Below are 27,526 nucleotides of genomic sequence, written 5' to 3'. Positions count from 1 at the left end.
TCTTTATCTGAGGAGGGGGACATTTTTTAACTTCAATTATAGGTTAGGTAACAATTTTCTATTCTCTGGCTGAAAAAAAAAAAAACTGGCAAAAGAATTAACCCAAATGAATCTAAATCATATTATAATTAGGATCTGATCCACTTACAGGTATTCTTTTTGAATAAGAGTTTTTTTCTGTAAAAGAATGCTGATATTAAAAAATATATATACAAAATCTTTCAATTTGTACACAAAGTGGCTGACACTGAACAAATCAGAATATTCTTAGACTATCTTTGCAAAGAAACTAAATGTGGCTGGTTTTAGTTTCTTTTCACAGTACAGATTTTCAAATTTCACAATTCATGATAAACATTAAGATATAATATTTGATGCAGAAAAAGCATTTGACAAAATACAACATCCTTTCTTGATAAAAACCCTCAAGAAAGTAGGGATAGAAGGATCATACCTCAAGATTATAAAAGCCATTTATGAAAGATCCACCACTAATATCCTCAACAGGGAAAAACTGAGAGGTTTCCCCCTAAGGTCAAGAACACGACAGGGATGTCCACTATCATCACTGTTATTCAACATAGTACTGGAAGTCCCAGCCTCAGCATTCAGACAAACAACACAAAGAAATAAAAGGCATCCAAATCAGCAAGGAGGAAGTGAAACTCACGCTTTGTAGAAGACATGATTATCTATGTGGAAAACCCAAAAGACTCCACAAAAAAACTCCTAGAACTGATCCATGAATTCAGCAAAGTCACAGGATACAAAATCAATATACAGAAATCAGCTGCATTTCTATACACCAATAATGAAGCAGCAGAAAGAGAAATCAAGGAATCGCTCCCATTTACAATTGCACCAAAAATCATAAAATAACTAGGAATAAACCTAGCCACAGAGGTGAAAAATCTATATACTGAATGAAAACTATAGAAAGCTTATGAAAGAAAATGAAGACACAAAAAAATGGAAAAACATTCCATGCTCACGGATTGGAGAACAAATACTGTTAAAATGTCTATACTACCTAAAGCAATCTACACACTCAATGCAATCCAAATAACACCAGCATTCTTCACAGAGCTAGAACAAACAATCCTAAAATCTATATAAAATGACAAAAAACCACAAACTGCCAAAGCAATCCTGAAATAGAAAACCAAAGCTGGAGGCATCACAATCCCGGACTTTAGCCCATATTACAGAGCTGTAATCATCAAGACAGTATGGAACTGGTATAAGAACAGACACATAGATCAATGGAACAGAATAGAGAACCCAGAAATGGACCCACAGGTATATAGCCAACTCATTTTTGACAAAGCAGGAAAGAATATCCAATGGAAGAAAGACAGTCTCTTCATCAAATGGTGTTGGGAAAACTGGACAGCAACATTCAGATGAGTGAATATGGACGACTCTCTTACATCATACACAAAAATAAACTCAAAATGGATGTAAGACCTAAATTAAGACAGGAAGCTAACAAAATCCTAGAGGAGAAAACAGGCAACAAACCCTGTGACCTTGGCCACAGCATCTTCTTACCTGATGTGTCTCCAGAGGCAAGGGAAACATAAGCAAAAATGAACTATTGGGACTTCATTAAGATAAAAAGCTTCTGCACAGTGAAGGAAACAATCAGCAAAACTAAAATGCAACTGACAGAATCAGAGAAAATATTTGGAAATGACATCAGATAAAGGGTTAGTCCAAAAACTATAAAGAACTTATCAAACTCAACACCCAAAAAACAAATAATCCAGTGAAGAAATGGACAGAAGACATGAGTAGACATTTTTCCAAAAAAGTCATCCTGATGGCTAACAGACACTCATCATCAAGGAAAAGATGCTCAACATCACTCATCATCAGGAAAATACAAATGAAAACCACCATTAGATACTACCTCACACCTGTCAGAATGGCTAAAATTAACAACTCAGGCAACAACAGACGTTGGCGAACATGTGGAGAAAGAGGAAACCTCTTGCACCGCTGTAGAGAATGCAAACTGCTGCGGCCACTCTGGAAAACAGTATGGCGGTTCCTCAAAAGACTGAAAATAGAACTATCCTATGACCCAGCAATTGCACTACTAGGTATTTATCCAAGGGTTACAGGAGTGCTGTTTCAAAGGGGCACATGTACCCCAATGTTTATAGCAGCACTATTGACAATAGCCAAGGTATGGAAAGAGCCCAAATGTCTATTGACCGACAAATGGATAAAGATGTGGTATACATATACAATGGAATATTACTGGCAATTAAAAAGAATGAAATCTTGCCATTTGCAACAATGTGGATGGAACTAGAGTCATCAGAGAAAGACAAATATATGACTTCACTCATGTGGAATTTATGATACAAAACAGATGAATATAAGGAAAGGGAAGCAAAAATAACATAAAAACAGAGAGGGAGACAAATCATAAGAGACTCTTAAATACAGAGAACAAACTGATGGTTGCTGGTGGGGTGTTGGGTCGGGGGATAGGCTAAATGGGTGAGGGGCATTAAGGAGGACACTTTTGGGATGAGCACTGGGTATTATATGTAAGTGATGAATCACTGAATTCTATTTCTGAAATCATTATTATACTATATGTTAACTAAGTTGGATATAAATTTACAAAAATAAAAAAGAATTCAGCCAACAAATATATAAAATAAATAAAATTAATTTAAAAAAAAGACATAATATTTGACTCAGGAAAAATATAGTACTTAGTGCCTAATAAAAAATTCACTTTTAGATCCCTTTCCCTCACCTCCTTCCAAGCACAACAGATTAGATTCTGCTGGGTCTACATATATCATCCATATTATCAAGTAGTAGTAGCTCCCCTAACACAGATACTCATTTCATTGAATTATGAAGGACCCTGAGAAGTTATGGTCTGTCTTCTACACCTTACAGTAGGACCATCTTTAATTAATCTGTTTTAAGAATTACCTCTAGGCTTTATTCCCCTTTTCATTAGAAAGACCCAAACAGATCCCACTTAATAAAGGTATTTTTCATTTTCCTATCACTAGGGGTGATTATTTATAATAGAAAAATTATCTGAGTTTCTACACTATGAAAATCTACAGTGGCCTCAGGACAAAATCCAATTTGAGGATCTCAATGCAACAAGGAATAAAAAATACCTACTTCAGCATATATGAAAGGAAGTTTCTAAAACACAGCCTCCAGAATCAGGCAGATCTGGGTTTGAATCCCGGTTATACCCACTGCATACATAATCCTTAACTTCTCTGAACCCTAATTTTTTTCCCCACAGAAAGGGAGATAAAAACAGTAACTACCTTAAAGACTGTGGTGAGAATTAAATGAGATTATACATTTTAAGTACTTAAATAATGCTAGGTACAAAGAGGTCCTCAATGAATATTAACTGCTATTATTATTTCTAAAATGATACACTTTTATTTTTAAAATGTTCATATTTTTTGACCCAGCAATTAAACCAAGAGTATATCTATGCAAGGAAATGCACAGTACTTAAAAGTCTGGTTAGAGAAAAATATCTAAAATGTGGAAAATGGTCACATACACAATTGCATAATTTGCCATTATATGACAAAATGTATAATATGAATGCAATTTTTAATGAGTAGGTTGTAGTACGATATACTACTGAAACATGAGCAGAAATGTAATGCCTATAGGTATTATAACAGAAGTAATTTTAAATATTCTGTTTTTTAAAATTTTCCAAATATTCTACAATGATCATGTATTACATTTATAAGAAATTTAAAAAATGCATAATATGTGTAATTTCTTTTCTGACTCCAATTTTCTCCAGAAAAGCTGACTCAGAGGAAAAAAAAAATAAGATAAGCATACATTTTTTAAAGATTTTATATAAAGGATGTTTGTTTTTATTATATTAAAAACTGCTAGTTTGAATTATTACTCTCTAGCGTTAAACAAAACTCAAAGTATGACAACTCAATTATAGCATATTTAGTCATATGTCCAGAACAATATTTCACTTGGAGATCAAGTTGATATGTATTCTGCTACTTAAACACTAAACTTACAGTAATTTTTTAAATTTTTTCCCTGACTTTATTGAGATATAACTGACATGTAACATTGTGTAAGTTTAAGGTGTGCAGTGTATTGACTTGATATACATATATTGCAAAATGATTACTACTATTGTGTTAGTTAACACCTCCATCACATCAAATAATTACCATCTCTTTTTTTTTTTTTGTGGTGAGAATGCTTAAATCTACTTTTTTAGTAACTTCAAAGTGTATAATACAGTATTCTTAACTCTGATTACCATGCTGTTCATTAGATCATCAGAACTTTTTCTGCATTCAAAGTCATTACACCATTTTATATACCCACCCAAAACTCACTTGTTCATTCTTCCTGTTAGAAGTTGCTACTGTAAGATTTTTTAGCTTTTCCTCAGGAGACCACTAGATAGTTGCAACAGAAAACTAAAAGTTATTGGTGAATTTATCACATTATGTCTTTAATTATTATACAAAGGATATTATTTTTATTCTTTAAAATGTTTATTTTTTTTGATGGGGGAAGGGAGACAGGTGAAATATGACCTGAATTGAAATCAAGTTGGATGCTTAAACTACTGAGCCACCCAGATACCCCTCAAAGGATAATATTTTAAAAGTCAGAAAGTCTCCCTTGATGAACATCAACTCAGAAAAAGTAGATAGATCATTAAATCCTAAATGCCATGTTTTCCTGTAGCAAAATTGGGTGTGGTACTTAGCTTTGGGTATGGATGCTGTCACCTGCAAAGTAAGAAAAGACAGTGAAAAGAAGCCTATCAAAAAACCCAAAAGATATGGTCTGCTAAGAAGGGAGAAAACCCAGAGAAAATAAGTTCACTGAAAGGCAAGGAAGGAGTCTGCAAAAAAGGAGGAAGTTACCAATAGTATCAATTGCTGCAAAGAAGCAGAAAAAAAGATGAAGCAGAGTAACTGAGGAAGATTCTCGATGGGGGAAAACTGAATTTATAGCTCAGGGAAGATACCTATGATGTTGCTGTGCAGTTCCAGAACTCATAAAGAAGAAAGGGAATATGGTATATTAGTAACCCAGGAATGCTACCGTACTGAACCTGAATCAGGTATCATCAATCTACCTTGATCCTGCCTCGGGCGGGGCAGGGGGGTTGAAAGATAGTCCTATTATGAACAGTAAAGTGTGTAGGTATGATAAGTGAATACTTCAAGTAGGAACAAAACTATGTGTAAGAAATTTAAAAGAAATGAGGGTCAAAAGCAGTGGTTCTTAAACTTTAATTATCACCTGTGGTGCTTATAAAAATGCTAATTCTTGAGTAGCATTTTAGAAATACTGATTTAGTAGGTCTGTATGGGGCCTTCCAAACTGCAAATTAAACAGTACTTTAGAAGATCCTGGTGCACGTGGTTTGTAGGCTTTGAGGAAAAATCATTAGCATTTGGGCAATGTGAGTTGACAAGTGATGAAAATGTCAAATTATGATGTAAATCAGAAAACTGAAAATTTTTTTTTGTAAAGTAAAAGAAGTAATAAAGTGATGTTCACCTAACCTATTAAAATTAGTTAAGGGTGGTTCTGGGGTCCTGTCAAAATAAGAAGTGAAGCTAATAATTTAATATGGAGCAGGACTGGACTAGGCTGGGGCCTATGGGAGGATAGTGTGGACCACAGTCTTATAATTTGCCTTACTTAGCATTTTACCAATGGAAAAGAAGTTAAAAACAGCATATGTGATAGTCCCAAAAAGAGATAGCCAGTTTTTAAAGTAACATGAAGATAAACAGAGAAATTTATATGCTATGGCTAAATAAATATATGTTATTAATGGTTTCTTCTACTGGAAATCAGGGAAGTGGGTAGCAGAGAGGGGAAGAAATATGGGGTGTAAAGCAGGGCTCTGAAGAAGTTACATGTATAAATCACTACCCTTTGACTCATACATGTAAAGCACATATTTGAGATCTACTTTTCCAAACGAAATGCATTACTAGCATCTGAGAGTAAGTATAAATTTCCTTACTTAAGAAAGAGGCTTGGGGCGCCTGGGTGGCGCAGTCAGTTAAGCGTCCGACTTCAGCCAGGTCACGATCTCGCGGTCTGTGAGTTCGAGCCCCGCGTCAGGCTCTGGGCTGATGGCTCAGAGCCTGGAGCCTGTTTCTGATTCTGTGTCTCCCTCTCTCTCTGCCCCTCCCCCCGTTCATGCTCTGTCTCTCTCTGTCCCAAAAAAATAAATAAAAAAGTTGAAAAAAAAAAATTTAAAAAAAAAAAAAAGAAAGAGGCTTTCTCTTGGCATAAGTGCTGTAAGACATATTGAAGGCATATACTCATGTTATGAAATTCCAAATATGTTTACACAGTATGCTCTAAAAGTTAATAACCTGAATTTCCAGACTCCACAAAGAATGTGAAAATGCTAGCCCAGAACCTCTCACATTTCCATCCTTTGGAAGTTTTCAAACATTTATATGGTAAAAGAATGTGCTGCTGATATATATGCCTGTTCTCTAAAAGTCATTTGTTAGGCTTGATGAAACCTTTCATTATCAAAAACTGTATACACTTTGACAAGGTAGACTCATAAATTATCTTACACCTGTCTTCAATGATTTGTTACTTTTAAATTTTATTTTATTTACTTTTTATTTTCATTTCATTTTCAGGTTTATAGTTTTCATGACCTTCACAAGGAAATAATACCCCTCTCTAGTCTATGAGAAATTTCTTGGGTATTTCTTTACCTATTAAAAAGTATATCTTTAGTTAAAAACAAGTTTCCATTTATGTCTTTTTCTATATATAGAAACATATCAGTTATGTCTTTTTCTATTGTTCAATACTTGGTAGAGCCAACGTTTTAAATATGACAGTAAACTTTTACTTTTTAAATATCAGCCTTCTACTTACAAAGTAAAATAAATACATTAATGTATGATCTGTTCAATTCATAGAGGACTTTAATTCTATATTTAATGCGAAATAGTCATTACCATCAATATTAAAGAAAAAACTATTTGCTAATGATACACAATAGATTTAGAAAAAAATACCTTATGGAATACTATAGTATATAATTTTAAAAGTTTAGAGAGCCACAAGTGCCTTAGTTTAAAAACCAGATTAATTATAAAGATAACTTTCCATTACCTCTTAACCCTAGCAAGAAATTAAAGCAAATGGACTTTTCTTTGTGAATGAAAATGTTAGACATGACCTTAGTCTGTTTCATGTGAAAGGGACAAGAAAGATTTTTACCTGGTTTGTGAAGACAAAAAGTAAAACACAGAAAACTGCTCTTCAGATTACTTTTTAAAAACATTTTCTACATTTGAAAATCAGGACATTAGCACCAATTTTGAATTTTTCCCTGTGTAATTAAAATGCTCATTTAATTTTTTTGAAGTTTATTTTTATTTATTTTGAGAGAAAGAGAACATGTTTGCACAAGTGGTAGAGGGGCACAGAGAAAAGAGGGAGAGGCCGAATCCCAAGCAGGCTCCACACTGTCAGCATGGAGCCCAATGCAGAACCCAATCCCACGAACCATGAGATCACGACCTGAGCCAAAACCAAGAGTTGGAAGTTCAGCTGACTGAGCCACCCAAGTGCTGCTAAAATGCTTGTGTATTTTTAAGAATTAGAAGGGATGTCATTTACTGAGTATCTCCAATATTCCAAGTATTGCCATTAAGCCTTTCACAAATAAGCAACCTGAAGCTTACTGAACTGAAACAACTTACTAAATTTCACAAGCATTTTAGGGGCACCTGGGTGGTTCAGTTGGTTGAGCATCCGACTTTGGCTCAAGTCATGATCTCGTGGTTTGTGAATTCGACTCCCACATTGGGTTTGCTGGTGTCAGGGCAGAGCCCACTTTGGATCCTCTGTCCCCCTCTCTCTCTGCCCTTCCCCTGCATGTGCTCTCTCAAAAATAAATAAACATTAAAAAAAAAGAACTATAAATTGCACAAGCATTGTAAATAATTAATATCTGAACCCAGTTTGTTTCTTTTCAGAATTCATAAAGCTCTTTATTCTACAATGTATTGTGTATTTTCACTTTCTGTATACCTTAAATAACTCTATTTTGTTACTCAACAATGCCTCAGATTATAAGAAACCCCATAAATTTAATAGCAAATTTTTAAGAAAAAATATTATCACTTAAAAATATAAACTGCTTACAGACACCCTAATTTCAGAAATGTCAAAAAATGAACATGTTAAAATGTAAGAAACATGGCATAACATACATTGGCTATGCCTCCAACCCCTAATATCTTATCAATCTTGGTAAAGATTCTATCAGAATGTCTAGATTAGAATTCTTAAATATATTTGATTTCAGAACTCAATTCCATTAACTTTCAGAGTTTATTCTTTTGTTTTTCTTAGCCTAGATCTGAAGAAGACTGTCTTAGTTGTAGGTAAAGGGTACTACCTACACCACAATATGTAGCTTGGAAAGATTACTTTTTAATAGATAAATAATTCTATACAATGATGAAATAATTAAAATAAATATTTAATAAATTAGAATAAACTATCTACAACTAGAATACATGAGATCTCACTCTGTTTTTTGAAGCTAGGAGTTAAGCCCTCCCCATTATTTCCTTTAGCTTCACAGCTCTGAGAACGGGCTAGCCTTTTTCAACTAGGACCATCTCTTTAGAGCAAACAGTATCTCTCACCCTCAAATCATCTATAAATACTGGAATAACAAGTTTACATAACTAATGTATTCTACATTCTTTCTTAATTCTTACATTATTATATAATCCAAATTTAATAATGCTGGGTTAATAGGTAAAAATATTCTTATTAACTTTTTAAAATCTGTAATGAAAATCCTTCAGTCTACCAGATTTTTTGTAGGTCACTTTTCCCTCCAACATAATATAAAAGTAAAAAAAAAAACTAATTTAAAACTAAAGGAGGGGCGCCTGGGTGGCTTGGTTGGTTAAGCGTCCAACTTCAGCTCAGGTCATGATCTCACGGTCCGTGAGTTCGAGCCCTGCATCGGGCTCTGTGCTGACAGCTCAGAGTCTGGAGCCTGTTTCACATTCTGTGTCTCCCTCTCTCTCTGCCCCTCCCCTGTTCATTCTCTGTCTCTCTCTGTCTCAAATAAATGTTTAAAAAAATTAAAAAAAAAAACTAAAGGATAGTATAAAGTTGGTGAGTTTTGAAAGGCATTCCCATGTACGGCACCCTACTGTACTTTGATTAATTATCTCTCAGTTATGAGTTAGTTTCTTATCACATATGGCATTCCACAGCATGCTATGCAAACGCATCAGGCCCACATGCCATCTAAATTAGAAAGTGGCTTGGTTTTTCCAGTTTGTAGTAAATGTAACTTAAAAAGTGATTTAGTGTTTCAATTTTGAAAATTATTAATATAAAAGAATTGTCTAATTTTAGAAGTCCCAGTCATTTTTTTTCTGTGAATATGAAGTTCAAATACATACACGTGTATGTCATAAACACTAACAAACTGTACCTGGAGGAGAGAAATCATATGTACAAAAAGATTCTTAAGGAATACCTGACCATGACATATTGAAATATACCAATACACTTAACATGTATTACATAGTCCCCATGGAAATTACTACAGAACTAAACAGATCAGTATAGATTCCAATTCTATTATGAAGAATAACCATAAACAGTCTTTGTTTGGCTAAAATTATTACTTGATAAAATATTACCTAGGAATAGGTTTCAGAAAATGTCTAAGACAATCAAAGAACCTTTTTAAGCAAGCAATAATGACAAAAAATAAGTTCAGTTTGTCCATAAATGTTCAGTTTAAAAAAAATACACTCTACTTTTTAAAAAAACATAGTATCATCTGTAATTAGTAAAATTCTTAATGGCTATTACTTCTTATTGAATTCATACATCATTGTTACTAGTCTCAAAGTACAATACTCAGAAACTAAGGGCTTAAATAAGATATTTATACAAACGATTTTGTGGAAAATGCTAGAGTTCGGGCATATAATAGAGTTCAGGCAATACCCTGAACATAACCCAGATGTAAAGCAGAAGATAACTGGAAGATTGTGGGTTTTATCCCCCACACTAGCAAAGAGGTAATCTAAAGTTTAATATGTAACTACAGCTATCATCAAGGATAACCACACCAGTTTTAATTCTCATAATTTTAGTAAGTCTACAAACCACCACAGATTTGTTCTCTGGGATTCCACTGTAAGAAACTATATAAACAACTTTTCTCCAAACTTTTACATATCTGTACCAGTAAAAAAGCCAATCAGAATTCAGTAAAGCTTGCTAAAGCACACTGTTGTAAGTTCTAATGCTTGTCACACAAATGCTAGAATACTGAATTAAAACAGTTAGGTGTTATGTTTTACCTAAAATGACTTCTTTGTCAACCATGCTAAATTCAGAAACTTAAAATTTAACCTAATAAAATCCAAGAGGTCAAATGAATAGCTAAAATATTTTAAAAATATTTGTTTTAACGGGTCATTTGTATACTTCAAATTTAAAAGACCTTTAACACCCAACATGGGGCTCAAACTCACAACCCCAAGATCAAGAGTTGCATGCTCCACCTTCTGAGCCAGCAGAATTTTATATTTTTATATTTTTTCATAAATTTTATATTTTTTCATAAATTGTCATTATACATAAAATCAGACATCCACTTTCCAATATTACCAGGTTCAATTACATGTGCTAATTTAATGTACTATGGCAAGATACTCCTTGGAAAGATTGTCTTGTTCAGTTCGTAAAGGGGCAAGATTCACAATTAGTGTTTTATTTGAAAGTGAATAGTTACCTATGCAGTTTTTACTCAACTATATCAGTTATAGAATTCTAGTTGCTTAATGCAGAAAATTGGAAAATAAAGATGAAAAAAAAATCATACTTTCCCTACTCAGGGATTTCTAATACAAATGAATATCAAAAAGTACCACTTGCCTCAGCAGACATGCATAGCATTTGTAGTTCCAGAAAATTTTTCATAGGGATTTAGATGACATTTCTCTACATATGAATTCAATTTATTATTGCTCTACACTATATAGATCAAGTAAGAGTGAACCAAATGGAGTTCTCCAAGCTAAGACAGTTAATCTGGTAGTAGTCAGATAATGACCTGTCATGTATAATCCATGGCTTTTCACCAAACAGAGCTTAAATAAGGATGAAAAGCTAAAATCATAACTGGCACAGTCACTGTAAAATATATGATGTATATGACTTGAATGAAGCACTCTTAAAAAATATTTATATATGTTCATTTAACCATGGCAAAATAAATGAGCTTCATTTTGGGTGTGTTAACAGAAGTTGTTGAGATCTACATTAAGTACACTCTAGGAAAAGACTGAATAGTGAATTGTGCCCTATATTTTAAAAATTTTAAAAATTTAAAAAAATACATTAAAAAAAAAACCTGTGCCCTATATCTAAAAAAATTACTTAATCTACCTTGGATTTTATATGTAAGTATACAACATAATTTTAAAATAGTTTGTTGACATTTCACTTGGGTTTTGGGCATTGTGTATATTTGTTTTAAAGTTCTAAAAAAATTAATTTTTAGGTGAGAATCTTTCTTAATAACTGAAGACTTCATAAAACACATAAAACAGATTCTTATTCTTGACTGCTCATTAAAATAATTTAGGGAGCTTGTAAAAAATATAGACGTCCACCCTCATTCCCTCTCTCACTTCTTCCTGAACAATTCAGTCTAAAGCCCATTAGGTTATATTCAGCAAAATAGGTGTCCATGTTGGGTGGCAGTGGAGGGTGATGAGAGATTAGTTTTGTATCAGGGGACTAATTATATAAGAATATTTAAGAATAATGGGAACTAGTTTTCTGTCAGTGAGTTAGAAATATAGAAAGGGAGAAAACTGGAATGGTTTCCAGTATCTATAAAGGCAGAAACGGGTATGTGTACATATACATCTAGTCCTTCACTCTGTCTAGAAGAACTAGGAGGAATGACACTGCAGTAACAATGAGCACATCTAGTACCCACATCTTGGTTTCTAAATACTACTCTCCACTGAAAGAACTGGAGCTCCTTGGAGAAATGGCTGGTTCTAGGACTAGGGAAAGGGAAAGTACAGTTGAGTCTGGAATATCTTTAGTAAGGAAATACTTAAAGATTGCTGGGATCATGTCAAAAGGACATAGATGCCAAGCTGAAGTGGGAGAAGGCAGTCTGAAGTGGCTTCCATTAGCCAAAACTGGGACAATTTGAAGATCAAAATAAATGATAATAACCAATATAATCCACTGAATAAAACAGAAAATGAAAGTCTGATGAGGATAATTTGGATAATATGGATATTTGCATAGTCTCAAGGTTAGACAAATTAACGAATTAATTACAAAAGGGAAGAGAATGGGAGAGACTTGCAGACAGCTCCTTAGTCAAGTGATTACTATCTATGGTTCATATTGAAGTCATGTATCACCTGAAAGAATGCATACTGCAGCACATCTGTGGCATTTCTTATCAAAGATGCATAAAATGAATCTAACTATAAAAAAGATTTAAAAAATACAAAGTAAGACATTCTACAAAATAACTGCCCTGTAATCTTCAAAAGTGGCAAGGTCATGAAAATCAAGGAAAGAATAAGGGACTGTCCAGACTAAAGAAACATGAAAATAAATGCAACAATGATTCTGTACTAGATCCTTTTGCTATAAAGGAAATTTCTAAGACAAATGGCAAGACTTGAATACTGAGGATTAGATGGTAATAACATTAATTTTCTGTTTTTGTTGGTTATATTTGGGACATGAAAGAGGATGAAAAAACACAAATGCAAAGCAGAGGTGTGACAAATGTAGTTTCTGAAAGATTATTTTAGTACCAGTATAGAAGTATGGTCTCCAGGCATTTTTGTTGATATGCCCCATACTAAAAATATTTTAAATATGTATCAAAACATATTTGTGTGAAGTTATATCATGTTCCACAGTATTAATATATTATTTACATTATAAAGCACAGACATACAAATTAAAATGGGATGTTATACAGAAGTTGACTTAATTAGACATCTTGTCTATCTCTTAGGGTACAAACACTTCATTTTGGAGGCCACTAGTAAAGAGAATTGGTAAAAGAGAAGAGTATGGCAGACCTATTTAGATAGTTTCCAAAACAGGAGAAACTGAAAGAATGAGGAAAAAGTGAGGCACTGAATCAACACAGGAACAATGGAGGAAAGGAACAAAGAGCACACTGGGGAAACATTTAAGGAAGAAAACTTCTCTTAGAGGACTCAGAGAATGATTTTCTGTAAGGCACAAGGATGGGTAAGGCTTGAAGATGATTCCAGGTATTTAGGTTGGGTGAACAAATGAAACAGAGAGGGAGGAAAACTAACAGAGAGGTGAAGAGGATGATTAAGAACATGGGGCCCCTGGGTGGCTCAGTCAGTTAAGTGTCTGACTTAGGCTTAGGTCATGATCTCATGGTTCATGAGTTTGAGCCCCATATTGGGCTGTGTGCTGACAGCTCAGAGCCAAGAGCCTGTTTGGGATTCTCCCCCCGCCCCCCGGCTCTCACTGTCTCTCTCTCTCAAAAATAAATAAGCATTGAAAAAATTTAAAAAAGAACAAAACGCATTATTTTTCCAGGCATATAATACTCATTAACATTAGTATTATGGCAACATAGTAAAAAGCAGGGGAAAAAAATTCCTAAGGCATGGTGATAGGTAGCAATGAACTAGCTGCACTGAATATAAACTTAATACACTGGCTGTATTGACTAAGCTGCTGCCTTAGTCAAATGTCTGTGAAGCACAGCCTATGGGAGAAGATATGTTTTGTGCATATGTGTTTCCATGTGTTTGTATATGTGTAGATTTGTGTTTCCGTGTGTGCACACATATATGTATATATCTGTGTCCATGTAGTCATTTTACATGAAACTTAAAGTGAACTTAAGTAGGTTTATAATAGGTTGATAAGTCAGAGAAAGTCTTATCATGCCATATTTCATGGGTTCAGGTAGAATAAACACTCATTCTATACACAAATATTGAATGGTTATCTTGTCATACCTGAAAATGATATAAAATTATGTGCCAATTATTTCTCAATTTAAAAAAAGTCATTCTACTTTTAGGTAAATTGTAATTAAATCAATATTACTGAAACTACACTTAGGTGTATTTTATCATGTGCTAAAACTTAAAATTATGGATTATGTTATGGTTAATCTTCTTAGACTTGAACAGAATTTCCATAAAAGTAATAGGCAGGATTTGTGACAGAAGATTTTTGCCCTCACAAAGCCCATAACGATAAACCTATTACTTAAGAGACAAAGTCATGTATAAATATATTATGCTGCTGAGAATATACATGGCATTATTTTTGTTTCCTCTGCTACACAAAATTTGAAGACAATGTTAAGAGTTAAATTAATGTTTAAAGTGCAATGTATTTTCAAGCACGTATTCAACTATATACCCTCACCTTGTATTTATCTAAAATTCTAAGCAAAATAAATAACTTACTTGGGAGTCAAATTTTTAGAATAAAAGTTAAGACTCCTTGGACTTAATAATCCTGATTACCACAGAGAAAGGAAGTTGGATATACATTTTATAGCTGTAAGAATTTTATACTTCACTCCCTCCCCCCCCCATAAATTTATTAGCAACTGATTCACTTTCCTTCTCCTGGCAGCAACTATTTTTATCTTAGTTTTCATATCATTAAAATATATTAACATGGCAAATACACACAGTATTACCTAACAAATAATAGTCCACTAAATGTAATAGAGGAAAATCAAGGACAAGCAAAGTATATTAATTTCCACTGTAGGTTTCTTTTAGGCCCTACAATGATACTAATTTTGACTGATACGCTAGTTTTGACTCAGATATTAATAACATACTGATTTCTAAATTTAACAGCTTCTGCAGCAATTCACTGAATTATAAAGCATGATATTATCTATCAATGCTTTCTTTGGACCCAAACTAGCCAATATCTTTCTAAGAAAAATGTAAACAAATTTACTACCTGCTAGTTAGGAATGAACATCTTCAACAGTGAACAAATCAGAATGGATCCAACAACAAATATTAATTAAGTTTCCAGCTTAACTATTACATTAAATTTAATTTTTTACTGGAAAAAAAGCATAACTGTACAATAGTCATGTTGATATGACAAAAATACAAATCTACTTCACTGCTGTAAACCTTATAAAGGTTTAAATGCTAGGACATTCCAAAGATTAGACACTATATTTGGATGAAATTTTGATCATGTTGGTTGTTTATTATCTCATATTCAATCAGAGGTCAGAATACAGAAAATATATTGCAAGTTTTCTAACAATGTGCATTCTTAATGGATTTCCATTCAGAGTAGAAGACCTATTGTCTCATAAAGAGGGAAAACAAAAACAAAAATAAAAATATCTTATCCTTCTCAATGGCTACTGGCATCCTACTGCATTAAGAAATATATGATAGGGGCATCTGGGTGGCTCAGTGGGTTAAGCATCTGACTTTGGTTCAGGTCATGATCTCAAGGCTCATAAGTTCGAGCCCCACATTGGGCTCGCTGCAGTCGCTGCTTCAGATCCTCTGTCTCCCTCTCTCTTCCTCTACCTGGCTCGCACTCTCCCTCTATCTCTCAAAAATAAATAAAAACTAAGAATGTTTTTTAAAAGATTAAAAAAAAGAAATGTAAGATATACTCCTAACATGTATATAAATAGGCCCCCTTTAATTTTCAGTATTCATTAATGAAGTTACTATATAACTTTAAGCCATTCCTTAAGCACTGTATACAATGCTACACATTTATAGTAGTACAGAACCTTTTTAAAAGAATGTACACAAAAAGGTGTATTTTTAAAGGGCAATAAATATTTTTTTAAAAGATGCTTCCCTTATTTGCTTGTTGAGAGTAGAGGAAACCCCAAACAAAAAATGTATTAGAAAAATCATATTATGGAGTGCCTGGGTGGCTCAGTTGGTTGAGCACCCGACTTTTGATTTTGGCTCAGGTCATAATCTCACATGGGATCATACCCTGTGTTGAGCTCTGTGCTGGAAGCACAGAGCTGCTTGGAATTCTCTCTCTCCCTCCCCTCTCCTTGGCCTCTCCCCTGCTCAAATGCTCTCTCTCTCTCAAAATAAACTTAAAAAAAAAAAAGAAAAGAATCTTATACCACAAACAGTCCCATAAGACAACTCTCTATAATCTACAGTATAATCACTATTTTTTTCCATTTAAACACAATTTCTGTACAGCATTTTTAAATTATGCAATATAACTTTTGCTATTAAATATAATACCTCTTAAATCTGGGTCTTAATAAAATGCCTGGAAAATAATTCTTGATATCGTATAGTTTAAAATCTTGAGCAAAAAAGCTTGATTATTACTAATAAAATGCAGAGTATATTACACTTCAATAATCATTATGCTAATATATAAATTTTATAATAAATTTGGTTTAAAAACCCTTTAAATAGCTTTTTTTTTCTATAATGAAATGTTTTCCTGTAGTTTTTCACAAATCACTTTTTATAGATGGTGTCTGTGGTAACCTGGAACAAATAATTTTAACTGAAAAAAATACATTTTATTTTTGTTTTTATTTTTACTACAGCTTGTACGTTATTAAAGGTAAAACTGCAAAAATTATACAGATATCCATTATGTCTTTAGGATTACTCATGATTTTGGTATGTTCTGAAAATAGTGGCTTTTTATCCTTTGGAGAATCTCAAATTAAAAGTGAATCATTTATTAATGAATTAGTAGACTCAATCCACATACCACTCTCTATGGCCATTATCAAGGTTCTTAAACATTTGAAATTAGAATCTAAAGGCAACAATTTGGCCAAAAAATATGTATGTGTACAGAAATATATATTTGATTCCACAATCAAAAAGGAATTTAGTATTAATTTTAATTGACTCTAGGAGAGACAAATGCATTTAAGTGGCATTTAAGAAAGATGGCTTCATGTCCACATTACAATAGATAGCTAATTTCCACTGTCTACTTACGGAAGAACAATCTGATTAATCCGCAGCTGATCAAAATGTCTTATTTCAAATATATTCAATATTTTTGTCAAACGAGTCAAAGTATCGGAGTCTATTCACTCACTTTAAAGAAACAATAATCTTAAACTGCAGATTACCACAAATTAAGGTTATAATATTGATATTCAAAAGATATAATTTCAATTTTTGGAGATAAACTATTAAACAACCTTATTGTCCTTTCTAATTATGTAAAAACTAGTTTTGTCAAAGAACAGACTTTTCTTCCCTCCCCCACGATCATCTGTTTTGTTTCTTAAATTCCATCTGTAAGTGAAATCATATGGTATTTGTCTTTGTCTGACTTATTTCACTTAGTTTTCAAACAGCTGTTATTAAAAATTAATTCACAATATACTTAATGAGTTATCTACAAAATAAAATTGGATTTTATTGGTTATTCTGTTGATTCATATTTATACACATTAATATATATTTGTCAAAACAAATTTCTCATGACTCAAGCCAGAATTACCCTGCCATTCCCTAGGTGTGGTAAATAAGCGCAGGGTGACTTTCTTTGGTGACTAGAACACTATTTAATACATTACAGTAACATAGAAAATACACAAAATTTACAGCTAAACCATTTCAGAAGATATTTATATAACTTAGTAGAGCTGTTTATTCCATAATTTAAGGGCAATAAAATCACCATGGCTAAATAGTCTTGAAGTACATTAGATTAAAATGTTGGTTATTCATAATTCTAATTCTCTTCAAAATCAGGAAGCTGATGGTATGATATGGCTATCAAAATGAAGTGAAACACTTTTTCTTATGGACTTTTCTCCTTACCTTAGAAGATGAAGAATCACACTCCTGACATATCCACCCATAGCCTGTTTGTTTAGGAGACTTTTTCAAAGGGGGATCCAAACAGCCAAAATGGTAGCACAGTCTGCATTCATCACACCTGTAGGGTAAAGAGATTTATGGTGTATCTAAATAATATTAAAAACTATCTTTTACAAAGACAAATGGCAAACTACCATACATTTCAACACTGTTAATTCTTCCCTTAGTTCACAAGATTATTAAATTAATGTCTATGATAAAGACAATCTAAAGCTGAAATCTATGTTTAAGGAGAAAACAAAATACAACAATAAAATTAACAAACAAAATAAATATCATTCAGAACACTTTGATAGCAGAAATGTTGAGAGCATATGAATGAATGTGTATAGCCAAATGTGTTCATAACACATTTTCAATTTTAAACATCAAGAATTAATTATTCATTAGTTAAAAAACATTTAATATAAGATGTATATAATTCTAGATTATGAATTTAATCTAATACATGTGATTACTTAAAAAAATTTAAGCTGTAATCAATTCTATACAATGTACCTTATCACTCTTTCTCCAAGTCAAAGTAGATTGTAAATACACTTTCTAATGTTTATAGCATGTTAACACAATCTAGCAAATAAAAATCATTCGAAGAATTTGGTATTATTTTCTCAAATACAAAATATTCTCAAAATTACCTGTCACTCTCTCTCAGTGCATTTGGTTTTTCAGAGTACCTCCTAGTACATCCTTAAGCTTATCAACAAATATTTTGATACTGTCTTTGCCACCCTATAATGTGCAAAATCTAAGAAAACTATCATACCTATTCTTCGTTTCAGACAATCTCATCCTGCTGACAATGAAGAAAGATCTGCATTATTTCATTGTTTTGTACAATAAAATTTGCATCAGTTGGAATAACAAGACCAAAATTTAACAACAAACAACAAAGATGTATACATCTAATAGAAAGGATTTTGTCCTCATTTTACTTGTGTTCTTTTAAGTTAAAAAAAATACTTTTCTTCAGTCTGTCAGATTCTTTTTATTTACTGTCTCTCTTACTAATTTACAACTTAAAATGTTGAGAAATCCAAATACGAAACCACGAAGAAATTTTTATAAAGCATGTGTTACTCAATAAATTGAAAAATTACTATTCAATAACCTTTATTAGAAAAAAGGGGGGAAAGAACTATTGTTAGAAACAACACACCAAGAAAAACCACTGATTTTTAAAAACCATCAGAATAAAGGGGAGTATAAATCACATTTAGGTAAAAATTTCAAATCACGCTACAAAATCCAATGTCCCAAAGACCCATTTTGGAGATCAAGTTTCAGAAAGTTAGCAACTTAGTTAAGTTACTCAGGTATAAAAAAGTTTAAAACATAATATGTTGTAAGTTTACCCATTTTTCCTGTAAACTTTCTCCTTATGAACCATATACATTTATGCAGTTTTCCAAAACCCTGATTTTAGACTCAAGACACGGACTTGAAAAGAATGATCTACCATGATAATTCTAATTACATGAAAAACGAAATCAAATAGGAATAACAGTACTTTATATACTATGCCAATATTATAAATAAACCAAAAACACATTTAAAGGCAGTCAAAGTATTCAAATACCTGTTGTTCTGTCATTAAGAAAAAATAACAGAATATATAGCGAACATCAAATGTAACATAAAGAAACTAAATGGCAAGCCCACACAATTTTATGTTCTTTCTTGTCAATATAACTTATTTACCTTTAAGTAGTTAAAACTTCAATTATATTATGTATAGTTACAGGAACCTTCAGAATATGAGCACTTCTGAATTTATGAGAAAGTTGAGACTTCTAGATAGCTGAGGCCATATTCCTTCAAACATGAAAACTAGTGTTTCTGCCATTTTGATGGAACATTTAAAAAGAATCACATTCTTTACTTCAGCAAGAAAATAAATATAATTTACTTTATCTTTGTCCTATCAGGGTCATGAATACAAGTAACACATGCTGCTAAGTGTTTAACTGTGTTTGGAGTACTATCTGCTGTTCTATTTGAATTCTTGTATTCAACTTTCATAGGTTTTCAGGGTATTAATTTGCTTGAAAAGTGTCAGCTACTGCTTTCTGATATTGTAACTCTATTTGTCTAAGCATTTTCCTAACAATAATTTGTTGTGGATTTAGAAAACAGATCTTTAACCTTAGTAAGACTATGCAAATGGACAATAAAAAGACATGAAAATGAGAACTTCTGAGTTAAGTACACGGACTCAATTTCAGTTTACTACATAGTCTTTTTTGCTTCACTTTAGGTTATGGTAAATGTTCCTTAGAGTTGAGATTGCCAATAATCTGGGCTCTTGATAGGTGGAGAGTTATGGTATTACTGTTTTCCTAGTTCATATCAAATTATAACCTAATTATTGCATATTTACTTTAAAACTCTGTGTCATAACTTCAAATTATGATTTCTATTGTATAAGTCACATCAAACACCATGATGAATATAAAGGTATATCTTAATTCGTTGTTTTGTAAATAATTTGTTTATATCACCTGCATAGATGAAGGGGATTCTTATTGTTACCTATGTATTTCCAGCTAATAACTTTAAGAATAAGTTTGCTACACTGATACAGTTCCAATTTATAGCTAATTCCAATTAACTGTAAAATCAGGTAATCAGCTCAAGAATAAATGCACTGGGAAAACAAAGGTTGTATATGCTAGATTTGTTAGACAATAATGTTGAAGTATATGCCATTTGGAAATGACCTAATTCTACTGATTACTTCATTAGTAATACCTTTTAGAATGACTTACTCTCCCTGTGGAACTCTAATGTATTTGTGATGGGTCTCAGAGGAAAGGCAGAATTTACTTGTCAGAATTAGGGGGTGATATGGAAGTTCTTTCAAGTTATAGCTCATTCACCAGTAAATAAAAACTGTAATCCCAAGAATAAATAGCAAAAAAGAGTAGTTAATACACTTAGGAACTGCTAAAATCCAGGAGAAAAAAACACAAAGAGAAATAAATCAATCCTGAAACCAATAGCTCTGTTAATAAATATGCAAATAAAAGTTCTTTCTACAAATGACTGAAATTATTTCCATGTGGAAAAAGTATGGTTGTTTTTACATTAGAATATTGAGGACATCCATAGATTTATGTGCTGGTAACAAAAATATCCTGAATGATACAAGTAAACTTGAACAGAATGTGTACTAATTAATATATCAGAGACGAATATAAGAGATACCACTAAGAATCCTAGAAATCAAAGAATAATGTAGATGGTAAAAATAGTGGATTACTTATTTCATGCACATACAAACACCACTATGAAAACTCTGGCATATTTTGTCAGCCAATAAATTCTAGCTATGTTACAAATTCAGATCTTTTTTAAAAACTGAAAATCAGAAACTCCTAAGGGTCTGCAACCATTCTTCTACCTAAAAGCTGAAATAAAGTTGAAGTAGTTTTTGATCAAATTGTTATTTATAGTTTCTACTTCTACTTCTTACATATACCTGGAAACATAATTGCAGCACATAATATATACGTATTTCATTTATCAGAAAGAATAGTGAATGCAATGTTTTAAAATCTTTTCCAAGAGCAGTCATTGACCCACAAAAGCATAGTGATATGACACAATATACTTTATTATGGAACACAAATGTCTATATAAAAAAAAACATTATAATATACCAATAGCACACATACTGTATAGAAAGGCAATATCTTAAAATATTAAAAGAGAATATTAAACTAACCTTTAAAGAAACACTATGAATTCCTTTTAATAAAATACAAACTGGATGCTTAAAGAAGTATCCTTTAAACATCTAATATATATTATACACATTGACACTACAGGGCATTCTAAAATTACAATTTTGATGAGAAAAAAATGAATCCAATTTATAAGATGAAAGGAAACCTGATTGTTTAATTATATTTAATACAAATATTAAATACAAATTCCTAGGTATCAGATTCATAAAGGACACAGATGTGTAAATAATAAAGCAGCTAAATATATGTGGTCTTTTACACATTTAACAAAATGCAGTGACCAAATAAACATAGTTCTGTATGAATTTAAAATACTTACTTAGCATATGGTTAATTATAGCACCCTAGACAAAGAAAAGGAAGAAAAGGACTTATGTTCATATGTCCTCTGATCCATACAACAGTCATGTGTTTACCTAGTTACTGAGAATATGGATACAAGTAAAAAGAAACAATGGATTTATTTCTGCCTGTGCCAAGAGAAAGGCTAAAAGCCAGTATTCCAAAGGATTTAACATCTTAATTTCCAATTGATAATTTCACTAGGAGAATATGTTAAATAACTGTTTTTAAACTAACTAAAACAATTAAGTGTGCCTCCTATAATTTATAGCCAGAGGATAAGCTAAACTTCAGAAGAGAAATCTGTAACATGGGACTTGAAAAGGGATGTACCTTTTTTGTGATCAAGTTGACCCATATTCACAGCTATTTTGTTATGTCAAGGAACGTTTTATTTAGATCCATGTCTATCATATAGAATAGAATACTGACCCTAAAAATATATACCATTACATCTGTTCACTTAAAAAGAAAACAGACTAAATACTGAGAGAATTGATGGGTTGGGTTTCCTTACTTTTTCATCATTTCTGTGTAAAAATTCTATACAAGAAAGATCAAAAGAATTGATCTTTTAATACTAACATTACTTAAATCTCACTAGCAGCTTAACACACCCACATAAATCTATTAACAGATTGATAGATTCTTTCATTGAATAGTGGCCAATTATTTCAATTACCCATTTTAACAGATGGAGAAGAAGCAGGATTGTGGCCCATGAGTTAAATCACTTTTAAAATAATATAAGCTTGGACAAAATTCTGCATTCTTCCAATATCAGAATAACATTTCCTATCAATAAAGGTATATTTTATTCCTTATGTATTTTACAACAAACTTAGTGCAAACCACCTACATGAGCATTTTCCAAACAAAATAATTAGAAAATGTATTTTATATCATTCTGCAAATAGAAGACTAATGTAGAGATCTTCAACATATTTTCACTAGTGCCACTATAGACTTCTATTTTTATCACAGGCAATAATGACTGAATGAGTGGTAAGAAAGACAAAAATATTCTTTACACATGAAAGTACATTAACTGGAAAAAAATCTGGATAATTATTGAAATCCAAATTCACATTTAATGATACCTTAAAGAATGAGATCAATTCAGTTAGCTACATCTGCAGCAGCCAGGTTATAAGATTCAAAGTGAAACAAAAAATAAAAATGAAACATAAAGAATTCTTAGAAAAATACACAATTAAGGTCAAGTACCTCCTCACAGCATGAGAGAATGATTAGACATTTCCATACCTGAAACACGTCTGCTTTGTTCTTTAATAAACTGATCTCCATCTGCTCATGCCCTTGGAAATTTTTCAGCAGTACAACCTGCTGTGCTCAAGCCCCACATAACTTTGTACTTCCCTGTTCATAATTAACTAATTATGCTCTAATCAATAGTGTAGATCCTGATTTTACAATGTAAATCAGATAAATGAGATAATAGCTGGGGGTCAATCTCATTTTATTTACAAAGCCCAGCATGAACATCCAATTTCATTATATCTTATGTACCTGAACAGCAGTGAATCTTATCAGCAGGACTGCAGAAGTCTTAGAGTGAGCACTGGGAGAAAGAGGCCTACGTTTTTTAAAGTATTGGCAAACCATGTCCATCTCAGAAATATTTTTAATCACAATCCTTAACATTATGTATATTTACAAAGTGCTGACTCAGATAAGTAGGAAAAAATTGATCTCCATATGCCATGCAACCCTAAAGCTGAGTCTCTTAAACAAGTTTCACTTGTCAAAAACAATTTTAGAAAATAATTTTTTTTAAATGTTACATTCCACTCTGCTATACAGAGTCCTACATTCCTTGAATAAATTTTGGTGAAATATTCATAAAATATTCTCATGTTGTGAATCAGGTACAAGAGTGGTAAGTTTTGTCAAAAAAGGAACATTGTTTAAAAAGAGTGGTCTCATTAAGTTAGGATATAAAAACAAGGAAATATAATAATGGTAATAAATGATCATTATTTATTGGTCAGCAATCTATTTTTAATGCCGTAAATGTATAGTCAGAAAAATACCAAGAAATACATGAATAATGATGGCATAGAAGTGAGACATAAATCATTTCTAAACTTAAGATGGATAAAGGTTAAGGCTAAACTTTTTTTCATGTTCAAACATAACCCTAATATCAAATCTTTTTTTAACAAAGGAATCCGTGAACTATGGACAAAGGCTATGTTTTTTGATTCACTTCTGTAATATAAAATACTGATTTCCCCATAATTAAAATTAAAAATTAAAAACATAAAAATTAAAAAAAATTGTTTTACTGAATTTATAAAAATAAAGACATTGTATGTATTGTAGACGAAACTCCCACAAACTCTTTTATCTAGAAACATATTTCTGAAAATTTAAGGGCCCTTTTACGTACATTAACTCCATCCTCAATCAATTAAGGACAACCACAACACATTGATTCTTTTAAAAACCATTACATACAAATGGTTCTCAAAGTGATGTCCCTGGCCAGCAGCATCACTCAGGAACTTGTTAAAAATGCAAATTTTCAGGCCTCATCCCAGACCCCCTGACCCAGAAACTGTAGGGAGACAGCAGGAGGGAGTAAAGTTGAAGAAGAGGACAGTAAGTAGGAGGAATAGCACAACAATCTGTGTTTTATCAAATCTTTCGTGGGATTCTAATATACTATAAAGTTTGAGAACCACCACTATATACTACTATGTCATTCTTCTTGTATTTCAGAGTCCTTTAATTTCCCTCCTGATATTTTAGTATTTTTTTCATTTCCCTATTACGTGACAAATAACCATAATTTACCTGGCATGCAAATTTTTCGTCTGTGAAATACACACCATTTGGTGCATATTTTCTTAAAGACACATTAATATTTTCTTTGCAGAGCAATTGGGCCAATCGTGGAAAAGAGTTTTAAAACTGTGGAAAAATGAGAGCACTTAGGAGATTATTGGGAAAGTGTGTTTTATTCTACTCCCTTTAAAAGTTCTCTTACTCTAAATACATGTTTGCAGGACCTTATGAATTAATGAGATTTGTATTTGTGATGTGTGACAAAGATTTTAGGGCTAGCACCAAAGATGGAATAGCATATCCACCACTGGAGACTGCAAGATGGAGAATGATGATAATGTAGTATCATAATTAGAACCAAAGTGGAAAGGATTTTGATTAATAGTAACACCAAAACCACAAGGCTTAATGATTTCTCAAAAAACCCAAAATAAAATGACCACTAGTAATTTCTCAGCATATAACAAAGCAGGGCCAGGAAGATTAACATATTCTTTTAAGGAAATGGCAATCTGACATTTTCTTATAATCAGCTGCAGGTCAGCAATAGTAATAATTACCAACTTTTTCTTAAGCTTATGTAGAAATAAATAATGAGCTTTCGTTATTCCTAAAAAAAAAAGCCAACTGGTTTTGCTACAGGCTATTAATATTTTTCCTCCAATATTAAAAGATCTTTTGATAAGTTAATCTCAGTTTATACATATTTTATATACATATTACTTTTATTAAACATCTTATCCATAATATGGTTCCTTACTGTAACTATAGATAACTACCATACAGCAACTTTATACTTACACTTGCTTTTGATTATTTATAACACTGCCTACTCTATTCCTAAAGTTTAAACTATTTTTAATTGCCACTATACCTGAAAAGATGTCCAAAACCACAATTATAAATCAGAAAATTCCAAGAGACATGTTGAGAATTACATGTATATGTACATTTCAATTTCAGCAAAGAGTCTCTTCTAAATCAGTTCAAGATGGAGTGATGGAATATTCAAAGTATGTCTGTCGTTGATTTAAAACTGGATCATTAAAACTTGAAGATCAAATTTTAATTCTGTAAACCTCTGGAAAAATACAGATGTTGATGAAGATCTTTCAGCTGGCAAGCTGTATAGTCATTAAGCTTTGTATCTCCCTCCTTATTTCATAACCTCTTATTTAAGGTTGAGAAAAATAAAATTATACTGAACACAGAAAGTTTGTATTAAATCAATAGACTGAATAAATTTGGGTATTACTAAAAAATACCTAGAGATCAACACAGATATATTTTACTAATGAGGTTAAAATCTGAAGTTGTAATAGTTTCATGCTAATAATATTAGTGCTTTCACACTAGGATTAATGAGCCAAAACTAGAATGGCATAAGCTTTCACAAGTCTTTCACTTTTGCTGAATAATATAAATAGAAATAACCTTTAATATAAGAGTCTATAGTTGTTTCCCAATGTTAACATTTCATATATGAATATATGTATTAAGCTGGATTAAACAGGATAGCAGACTAGTGGAATGCATTGTCTTTCTTGTTACTGGTATTGTTCAACAACAACAGTGAGTAGTAGCACATTGCATTTAAGTCCCACAGGCTTCCATAGCTCTTCAGTAAGTCCAAACACCACATGTCATCATTTGCCAAAGAAGCGAGAAGGAAAGACATCACTTAATAGGACAATTCTGACAAGACATTATCTACTATTTTTCAACAATGCACATATCAAATATTTCTGATTAGTGCAAGGAAAAAAAAAAGTAGAAAAAGAAAAAAATAGAAAAAAATCCACACAGGCAAATTAACTGCCTTGTCAGTCCAAGCAACAAACCAATCAATTACATTCTATCCAAACCTGACAAGCAAAGGCAACTTTTTGCAGTGATAAGCTTATGGGAAGGACAAGATAGCTGTTCTCCTTTACTTTATGTACTCTATTGAGAGTGTTATCCACATTTTTAAAATCACACTTATAAAAGAGGTTTCCAGGATTGCCTCCGAGGATGAGCTGTGGCAGAGTTGGGTCTCATGAAGGGTATCTACACAGTAAAGTGATAAGAAAAGAATATTAACATTTAAAGATCATAGCAGCTCTGTACTATGTCTTATGAAACATACTAACAATACCACAGTAGATTCAAATAACATATGATCTGGTCCAAAGAGACAGATACCCTAAATGCCATGATCTTGTATAGGTTCTTACTAGTTAAAATGAAATAATTTTATCATTTGAAACATTGAGTTGCCTCCTCTTGTATTATTATTGTTGTTATTATTATTATTATCAGTTTTAGTTGTCAAAATAAATCTATCTTACTAAAACAAAAAAGAAAATATAAAAATGTTGGAGGGTTTATATTTACATAAGCCAACATGTATTTGATCAATAAATATTTTGAAAAATTGCAATCTGCTGTATTTTCTTCAACTATGGCAATTTAACATAGTTGAACTATGCTGAATGCTTGAGAAACTATGCTGAATGCATACTGTATGCAACTGTGTTGAAAACAAGCACACCTAATAACTACAGGCTGGTTCTACTCAACTATAGAGTCTCAGAGAGGAAATTTTCAAACGATTCTTATCCCCTGTGCCTACATTGCCTTCCTTTGTTAAAGACT

At 32.1% G+C, this 27,526-nt stretch overlaps 1 protein-coding gene across 8 annotated transcripts in view; it reads right to left on the bottom strand.

Moving 5' to 3' along the window:
• The window catches only part of PHF14 (PHD finger protein 14), a 209,819-nt gene that overhangs the window by 42,903 nt on the left and 139,390 nt on the right, over window positions 1-27,526 (bottom strand). For 6 of the 8 annotated variants that reach the window (XM_045494924.1, XM_045494920.1, XM_045494926.1 and 3 more), the window contains one exon: window positions 17,928-18,045. In XM_045494924.1, coding sequence (XP_045350880.1) covers window positions 17,928-18,045 — 118 coding nt within the window. Of the gene's footprint in view, window positions 1-2,995; window positions 3,035-17,927; window positions 18,046-24,056; window positions 26,939-27,526 lie in introns of those variants that run through there. The other 2 variants (XM_045494922.1, XM_045494928.1) reach the window with 2 other exon arrangements.

This window comes from Leopardus geoffroyi, chromosome A2 (genome assembly GCF_018350155.1).
Source record: "Leopardus geoffroyi isolate Oge1 chromosome A2, O.geoffroyi_Oge1_pat1.0, whole genome shotgun sequence".
NCBI classification, from domain to species: Eukaryota; Metazoa; Chordata; class Mammalia; order Carnivora; family Felidae; genus Leopardus; species Leopardus geoffroyi.
Note: the sequence above shows the minus strand (reverse complement) of the source record. Positions and strands in the feature narration are given on the sequence as shown.